Source organism: Cherax quadricarinatus, chromosome 9, assembly GCF_038502225.1.
Source record: "Cherax quadricarinatus isolate ZL_2023a chromosome 9, ASM3850222v1, whole genome shotgun sequence".
NCBI classification, from domain to species: Eukaryota; Metazoa; Arthropoda; class Malacostraca; order Decapoda; family Parastacidae; genus Cherax; species Cherax quadricarinatus.
The window spans coordinates 22,234,545-22,244,079 of record NC_091300.1 but is presented as its reverse complement, the minus strand read 5'-3'; the positions used below and the strand labels follow the sequence as shown (position 1 = coordinate 22,244,079).

At 44.1% G+C, this 9,535-nt stretch overlaps 1 protein-coding gene across 2 annotated transcripts in view; it reads left to right on the top strand.

Moving 5' to 3' along the window:
* Window positions 1–626: 626 nt before the first annotated feature.
* sky (GTPase-activating protein skywalker) overlaps window positions 627–9,535 on the top strand; it is a 90,239-nt gene continuing 81,330 nt past the window's right edge. For both annotated transcript variants that reach the window (XM_070083317.1, XM_070083313.1), the window contains exon 1: window positions 627–669. In XM_070083317.1, coding sequence (XP_069939418.1) covers window positions 642–669 — 28 coding nt within the window. In that variant the 5' untranslated portion in view covers window positions 627–641. The remainder of the gene's footprint in view (window positions 670–9,535) is intronic.

The window sequence follows — 9,535 nt, the reverse complement described above, 5'->3', positions numbered from 1 at the left end:
TATAATAATATAATCTGAAACTAGATTGGCTGTAATTAAAAATGAACTCTACCCTCTCTGCAAGAATCAGTTTTTGACCTGTTGGGTTACAAACACTATGAATAATCTCCTTCAAGGTGGATAACTTGATTGTGGTAAAGGGGTCTAGATTCAATGAATTAAAGCTGCCCTCTTAGCTCGAATTTAATATCCTTCAGTTATCCAGGCGGTGAATAACCCCAGTGGGTTTAAGACTTTACGATAACACTAATAATCCTCGTTGTTGTCATTAGTGCAAATGAAGATATAATTCGTAGCCTGGCGCGGTAGTTACAGCTGCATCTGTTGAAAGTGTTGCCAAGAAATGAAAAGCTCCCATGGTGCTGCCTGTCTGCTGCGTTTTGTGAAACTAAACGTTTTGGAATCTCTTCCAGGAAGCTTGTGTTGTGTATTATTTTAAGAAATTGTTATAGACTGAGGTTAATATGTGATATTTTTACAGATCTGCGTGCGTGTGGTGTGTTCGTCAGCTGTGGAGCGGATAATGACGTAAGTTAACTCCTTATCTGGTGATCTCTATTGTTGTTATTGTCATAATAGAAAAGACGGGAAGGTGGGGGGGAAGGGCAGGAAGTTGCCTTCATTCTTCTGGTACCACTGGGATGATACGGGTGGGAGGAGAGAATACAGGTGAGGTACATCCTTGCGTTTGCAGCTGCTGTGACATGTAGGTATTTGTTTGTGCATATATTAGCGTCTGCTGGTACTGTGTTATTCTTTGTCATAGTAACAACGAAAAATATAATATTATTGATGTGAGTAGAGACAGAAAAGGTTAGAGGATTGCTAAGAAGTCTTAGAAACATTTATGTGAGAGGCGAGAACATTTTTTTATATCTACAAAAGTGGATACATCAGCAGCGGGTTGCTGCTGATGTATCTGGTTACACAGTGGAAAGCAAGTCTAGCTGTTGTTTCCCTGTTATATTCCATCACGCAGGATGGTGTTTTTTAAAGAGTTTTGGGAGAAAGAGGCGTCGTGCCTTGGGGGTTGGGGAGGAATAGAGAAAGGTCATTCATTTAACACTTGTGGTGAATCCAACAACTCGGATCACTAAGTCCAACACCAGTAAACCAGCGGTCGCGGTCACAATGATTTCCGGACACAGCACTTGCTGTGTCCACGCCACGGAACGGAACGGGCCATGTGAAACATGGGCAACAGCCGAGTGTCTTTATTCAAGAGACGTTTCGTCCACCACGAGACTTATCAATCTAATACAGAGACATAAGAAGCAGAGAGGCTGGTGCCTGTAGTAGTAACCACCATGCTAATAATGATGCTACTACTACTACGTTTCTTCTTAGCTGCTTCTGCTCCTCCATCGCCGCCGCATTGTTACGTAAATAGTAGTGAAGATTATCAACAATCTTAAGAGACCACGATGTCTTGCGCTGTCAGACGTAACCAACTGTTTATTGTGATAAGTGGTTTAAAACCGACAAATTGAAGATTGAGACACTTATGCAACATATGGGAGTCTTTATTGAAGAAACGCTTCATCACACAGTGACTTCATCAGTCCAGTACAAAGCAGAAAGGTATAAGGATAGGAGGGTTTGAGGTAATCAGTCCCTCAGCCTGGAGAGCGAAACGTTGCCAAAATAAAAATGTCACATTAGTTGCACTTGTGCCCTTTTACTTTACATATTGTCGGTAATTCTACCAACATTATTACAACTGGTATAAACCTTGGTAATAAATACCGACAAGTTGGTTTAGAAAGACACGTAAGCAAACACTATGACATATTTATTAGAAAACGTTTCGGTCCTGGGACCTTGATCACTTCTAACATACAGAGGTAGAAAGACATTATATATATAGGCGGAGAGTGAGGTGTGAGTGACGCATGGTGACCTGAAGAATGTCATGTTGGGATGAGGACGGGTAGACGATGAAATCGTGTGACTCTGTGTTGTTGGGTTGGTGGTGCTTAAGTATCATGTATGCTAATGTTTTTGAAATTTTGTGGATTCCAGTGTTACGTTCTGCAGTGTCGGTGACGGCGATTAGTGAGGCTTCTAGACACCGTCTGCGTCTCAGGTCTGGTTCGGTGAGAACGAGTTGTGCCTCGTTCCAGTTCATCAAATGCCCCGTGGAGTCTCTGTGGAGGACACAGGCTTACCTTATATCGTCTCTGTTAGAGGCATTTTGATGCTCATTCAGGCGGACAGAATCCACAGGAGATAGTGTAGACGCCTGCTGTAGAAGTTAGAAGTGTGGGGCTGCGTTTCGTAGTGAGGTCTTTGACAGATGATGTGTTTATGGTGGAAACATTGATGTTACTCATAGCAAGTGCCCGGCGAGTATTCGTGGCAACATCACCACATGGGAGCACTATGAACTGCTTAGGGGGCTGTTCCATGGGCAGTTTGTTGAGGATAGCTTGTGCCTTGAGTCTGCAATCTCGGATGAAGAAAGATGGGAACTGAAAACAAGAGCTGGAGATGCGAAGAGCTCTCAAGAAGAAGCCAATGAGGACTCCTCTTTTAGTGCGGGTGTCTTGGTGTGAATAAAAGTATATAAGATCGTCCTTGTTGGTAGGTTTTCTATACACTTTGAAGAGAAGTTTGCCACGAATACTCGCCGGGCACTTGCTGTGAGTAACATCAACGTTTTCACCATAAACACATCATCTGTCAAAGACCTCACTACGAAACGCAGCCCCACATCTCTAACTTCTACAGTAGGCGTCTACACTATCCCCTGTGGATTCTGTCCCAAAAAATATGTAGGCGAGACAGGCAGAGATCTTGCAGTCCGCCTGAATGAGCATCGAAATGCCTCTAACAGAGACGATATAAGGTACGCCTTTGTCCTCCACAGAGACTCCACGGAGCATTTGATGAACTGGAACGAGGCACAACTCGTTCTCACCGAACCAGACCTGAGACGCCGACGGTGCCTAGAAGCCTCACTAATCGCCGTCACCGACACTTTAGAACGTAACACTGGAAACCACAAAATTTCAAAAACATTAGCATACATGATACTTAAGCACCACCAACCCAACAACACAGGAGTCACATGATTTCATCGTCTACCCGTCCTCATTCCAACATGACATTCTTCAGGTCACCATGCGTCACTCACACCTCACTATATATATAATGTCTTTCTACCTCTGTATGTTAGAAGTGATCAAGGTCCCAGAACCGAAACGTTTTCTAATAAATGTCATAGTGTTTGCTTACGTGTCTTTCTAAACCATTATTACAACTACCGGGTTGCCTACTAGGGACCCTGGGGCAATCTCATATTAACCATATGATATTTTTTAACTGATTCTTTGTATTTTAAGCTTGTTTGGATATACTATTTTAGCGAGTGCAAATTTTTTTTTTATCTCTGGGATGGCCACTCCTGCTCGTCTCTGGGCTGGTCACTCCTGCTCGTCTCTGGGCTGGTCACTCCTGCTCGTCTCTGGGCTGGTCACTCCTGCTCGTCTCTGGGCTGGTCACTCCTGCTCGTCTCTGGGCTGGTCACTCCTGCTCGTCTCTGGGCTGGTCACTCCTGCTCGTCTCTGGGCTGGTCACTCCTGCTCGTCTCTGGGCTGGTCACTCCTGCTCGTCTCTGGGCTGGTCACTCCTGCTCGTCTCTGGGCTGGCCACTCCTGCTCGTCTCTGGGCTGGTCACTCCTGCTCGTCTCTGGGCTGGCCACTCCTGCTCGTCTCTGGGCTGGCCACTCCTGCTCGTCTCTGGGCTGGTCACTCCTGCTCGTCTCTGGGCTGGCCACTCCTGCTCGTCTCTGGGCTGGCCACTCCTGCTCGTCTCTGGGCTGGTCACTCCTGTTTCTGGGCTGGCCACTCCTGCTTGTTTCTGGGCTGGCCACTCCTGCTTGTTTCTGGGATGGCCACTCCTGCTTGTTTCTGGGCTGGCCACTCTTGCTCGTCTCTGGGCAGGTCACTCCGGTTTGTTTCTGGGCTGGCCACTCTTGCGCGTCTCTGGGCTGGTCACTCCTGCTGTTTCTGGGCTGGCCACTCCTGCTTGTTTCTGGGCTGGCCACTCCTTGTTTCTGGGCTGGCCACTCCTGCTTGTTTCTGGGCTGGCCACTCTTGCTCGTCTCTGGGCAGGTCACTCCGGTTTGTTTCTGGGCTGGCCACTCTTGCTCGTCTCTGGGCAGGCTTGTTACTGGGCTGGCCACTCTTGCTCGTCTCTGGGCAGGTCACTCCGGCTTGTTTCTGGGCTGGCCACTCCTGCTCGTCTCTGGGTTCGTCACTTCTGCTTATTTCTGGACTGGTCATTTCTTCTCGTCTCCGGACTGGTCATATTGACAATATTAGACGGTATCACATATCCTGTGAGCGAGAGGATACTATCAGAATGATAGTGCTGGACAGTGCTCACCTGTTTGTGGTTGCAGGGGTCGATTCACAGCTCATTTCACTCATCCCATGAGTGAACATACTGCTGTAATAGTTAAGGTCGTTTCCGAAGGCTGATGGATTGAACCTGATACATAGTTCATCGAGATGGTAAAGTTTTGTGTATTACGAGGAAGATCCAGGTGTGTAGTGATTTAGTTGTGGAGAAAGGAGATGACCCGGTCGATATCCGGGTAAAGAAGGGAGGTCACGTCCATCTAGCCAAAGTCTTGTTTTTATTATTATTACACTGTCTAACCGGGTAGAAAGTCGCCTGAGTGCCGTAACCTCAGAGCTCTTTACATACACAACACTACTAGAGTTAGAAGTGACATCGACTGGCAGCTAATTCTCCGCACGAGACTCGGTATCACCTCTCTTCTCTCTATAGACCCAACATGGAGATTGCAGTTCGCACCACAAAATCCATCAAAGAAACTTCCATAACTTCAAACCCCAACAAAGCCACAAAAGCATTCAAACCGTCATGGGTTGGCAGAAAAAAAGCACATTTGATACAGTACGTCATGAAAACAACGAGACAAAACGAAGATGTATCGCGGTAGCTAATATCCAGCTCCTGGAAACAATAGAGCAAAACAAAGAAGTGTCTACATTAGCAAAACCCATCACACACACATTGCCCAAAGCCCTTTCCGTATCACCTGACTTTCGTCTCCAGTGACCTCTCCACTACCTGACCTGACCTCAGGACAGGTGCACGCTTAAAAATAGTTTTTTGTAGACATGATTAAGCCCATTATGGGCATTATAAAAAAATAAGTATAATTAAGGTTTTTCCTGTGTAAAATGTTTGAGATTACCACTACAGAAGAGACAGATGCAGCAGCATTATGCCTCTTTTACCATAATCATATGCTTTATCTAATACAACTAACTATAGAACAAGAACAATAATATAAATCTCTCAACATGTATAGAAATAATCATAATGCTAATAATATTAATACCGGATAAAAATAATGGTCGTGTAATGGGTTCCAGCGTTTTTCCTGATAGTAAAGCTGTTTATTGTTCATAGAGGTCTATAGTCTTTATTTTGCAGTCATTATCAGTGATTATGCAAAAGTGGTCTTGTGTGGTCATGCTAGAGTTGTCGTTTGTTAGTGATTATGCACGAGTGGTCTTTTGTGGTTATGCAGAGTGGTCCTCTGGTCTTGCAAGATTGGTCTTCCTTTGTGATCATTCAAGAGTGGTCCTCTTTTGTGGCCATGCAGGAGTGGACCTCCTCTGTAGCCATGCAGGAGTGGTCCTCCTTTGTGGTCATACAAAGAGCGGTCCTCATGCCCTTGTCAGGTTATCAAGTAACAATTACCATGATGAGTGAGAGCTTCACATCATGCATGCTCAGCAATTTTCCCAATTCATTATCTGAATAATAATTTTTTTTACTTGTTAATTACGAGAGGTGTGCCTGGTACGTAGATGACTTGTGTACGTGGTGAGCCGGGTGTCAGCCACGTGACTTGGCTTAGAAGGTCGAGAGGAAGGAAGGAAGGAAGAGACAAAGGAAGGCAAAGATGATGAAGAACATGAAGAGAGGAAGAGACGAAGTAAAAAAAAAGGAGAGAGGAAAAGGAAGATTTATCAATTTTGTATACCAGTATGTTAATATGTGATTTTTGGATATAAACCACATATTGCCTTATTAACATACAGAAGGAAGACAAGAAAGAGTGAGGATAGACCCAGTTCCCAGGATCAAGAGCCCTCGACCTCGAGGGGACTAAGGAGATTAAGGAATGACATCTAAAAATAGTAGGAAGAGGTCTCTACAGTCTAGGTCATAACACATCACTAGCGACTTGATAATGATCCAGGATGAACCGAAACGTAGTTTTTGTTCAACTTAGGTTGTTGGTCATTGTTCCAGCCAAGGTATTGTGACTTAGGAGGTACACTACTACCACGGCGAGGATCGTGTTATTCTGTGGTGGTGATGGCAGCCGGCCCACGTTCATTATCTCCAGCTGTCCAGTGTGTATTTAACAGCCGTGCTGAAGACAGTAATAAAGAAAGAGATACATTTTGCAAAACGATTTTTAATTGGGACACCTTTTCGCTCAGTGTTGAGTTTTATCAAGTCATACTTAATAAGCGTTGTCCCAGTGAAAACTAGTTCTGTAAGTTCTATTTTTTTTTATCTGCACGTCTCTGAAGTTTTAGTAATATCCAGGATGTTTCGTCTCACGCTTCTCATTCAGTTTAACTGTTGCTAATGTTTGGCATTCCGGTTTATTGACTCTGTTGTTGACGCTGGTGATTGTCACACAAGGCGCACTGCAAGATACTCTAGCTCCAGCGTCAAGGATACACAGAAGCCAGGGTCGTGTATGAGGCCGTATCCTTGTTATTGTTCATTTTGTACATGAAGCGCCTGCCATGGTGGACGAGCATAAACTAGTGTGTCAGGCAGGGCATGAGGAGTATTTAAATTGCTGCATTAACAGCACTTACAGCCATCAAGAGTGGCGGATAGCAACCCGTCCTCGTAAATACATTGTTTTTGTTTTGTAACGCGTTTGCGTGCTTCTATTTCTTAACAATCTACACTGAGTCCAGGCATAAATATTTGTTAGGTTTATTTAAATATAAACGCAAATGAGCAGATTACATAAACAGGGATGGTGGTAGGAAGGAGAGTCAGCCAGCCCGCAGGTAGATGAAGGCGCGAAACACGGCTAATCTTTATCATAACGTTTCTCTTAAGGAAAGATTTTTCACTAATATTTTCGTAACTAAAATGTTCCCGGTGAGCGAAACGTTATTTTAATAAGAGTTCATTTACAAATAATCCACACTAAGACCGAAACAGCATCTAAAGTTTCCTCTCAGAAGTGTGGGGTTATTTGTGAACGGGTCCAGTCACGGTATTGGTATCTTTTTTAATTGAAGTTTACTCTCATGTACCGTTGTCATGCAGGAATGAAGATGATGGCAACAGGTTATACAACGTCGTCATTCCAAACACCACACCCTCGTTGTGTGATAGATATAGCCGGTGCTAGGAAGGTTCAATTCACTCATGTACTCGTCCGACTTACATTGAAAGCTACCTAAAGTTCTTGCCTCAATGGCTCTAACTGGTAGTTTGTTCCGTTCATCGACACCTATTGACAAACTAGTACTTCCCGGTGCCCTTTCTAAATCTGAATTTCTCCAACTTTTATCCATTGTTGCCAGTCCTGACTTGGTTAGATATACCCAACATGATATGCATATGTGATGAATGGTTTTGAAAACCGACAAATTGAAGAACTGACACACTTATGCAACATATGGGAATCTTTATTGAAGAAACGTTTCGCCACACAGTGGCTTCATCAGTCCAATACAAAGTAGAAATGGGTAAGAAGAGGAGGAGATTCCAGGCTGAGGGACTGATTGCCTCAATCTCCTCCTCTCCTTACCCAATTCTACTTTGTATTGGACTGATGAAAAGCCGCTGTGGCGAAACGTTTCTTCAATAAAGATTCCCATATGTTGCATAAGTGTCTCAATATGATATGTATATGCCTTTTATTTATTCCTGCTTTCCATTTGTACACTTCAGTTATATTTCCTCAAATTCTGCGCCTTTCCACAAAGTGCAAATTCAGTGTCTTCAGCATGTTTTTGCAGGAAAGGTTTCTAATGCATGGATCACTTTCCTCATTCTTCTCTATATTTTCGAGCGCATTTATGTCTTTCCAGAAAATATGGAGACTGGAATTGAGCAGAATAACCTAAATGATGTCAAATCAAAGATATACGTATACTTATTGATATAAAGCCAAGCACGCACTGTTGTCTTGGTTTTAAATTTCTTATAGCCAGAACTCCTAGATATTTTTCGCATTCACCTTAGGGTTTCTGTTTCTTATACTTCTTGATATGAAGCTTTATTGCGAACACTTACGCACTGTTATCTTGGCTTTAAATTTCTGCTAACCAGGATTCTTTGATCTTTTTCGTATTCTGTTGAACAAGAATCAACATTGTTTAGCTTATATGTGTAATAGTTATTTCCTTTTCCTAAGATTAGAACCCTAAACTTGTTCGCATCAGCCACCTATCCGACCACATCAACCTATCCTTGTCATCCTGTAGTCTTCTAGTGTCCACATCAGAAATTATTTGATGCCTATTTTAATGTCGTTGGCAAACATATTTATGTCGCTGTTTATTCCCTCATGAATGGCGTTTATGTAAATTGTGAACGACAAGGGTACTGACACATACCCCTGTGGAAAACCACTCGTAACAGGTCCCCATTCTGATTTCTTCCCATTAATGCAAACTCGGTTGCCTATCAGTCGCCATGCCTCGACTCAGGAGATATTTTTTCTTCCTCTTCCTTGTGCCGCTGGTTTCCGAATCAGTCTCCTATGTGGAACTTTATCAGAGGCCTTTCTGAAGTCCATATACATAATACCGAATTCTTTATCTTGGTCTGCCGCCTCGAATACCTTAGTGAAAAGGGTTAGTAAATTCGTAAGACAAGAACACCTCCTTTTTTATAACCGCGCTGAGATTCGTTATCAAATTATTTGTTTCAGTGTGACTTCGAATTGCGTCAGAAATTATTGATTCTTTCAACTTTCTCACAGTTGAGGTTAGGCTGATGGGACCTTTTTTTTTTCAAATTATAGACTGATCTCCCGCTTTGTAAATGGGTATCACATTTGCCATTTTCCATTTATCCGGTTCATTACCTGTTTGTGGTAATATGTTGAAGGGTTTGCAAGTGGGTGTGGTATGAGGCCAGGCTGCAGGTGGATGTGGTATGAGGCTTGGTTGCAGGTGGTTGTGGTATGAGGCCAGGCTGCAGGTGGGTGTAGTATGAGGCCTGACTGCAGGTGGGTGTGGTATAAGGCCTGACTGCAGGTAGGTGTGGTATGAGGCCTGGCTGCAGGTGGGTGTGGTATGAGGCCTGACTGCAGGTGGGTGTGGTATGAGGCCTGGCTGCAGGTGGGTGTGGTATGAGGCCTGACTACAGGTGGGTGTGGTATGAGGCCTGACTGCAGGTGGGTGTGGTATGAGGCCTGGCTGCAGGTGGGTGTGGTATGAGGCCTGACTGCAGGTGGGTGTGGTATGAGGCCTGGCTGCAGGTGGGTGTGGTATGAGG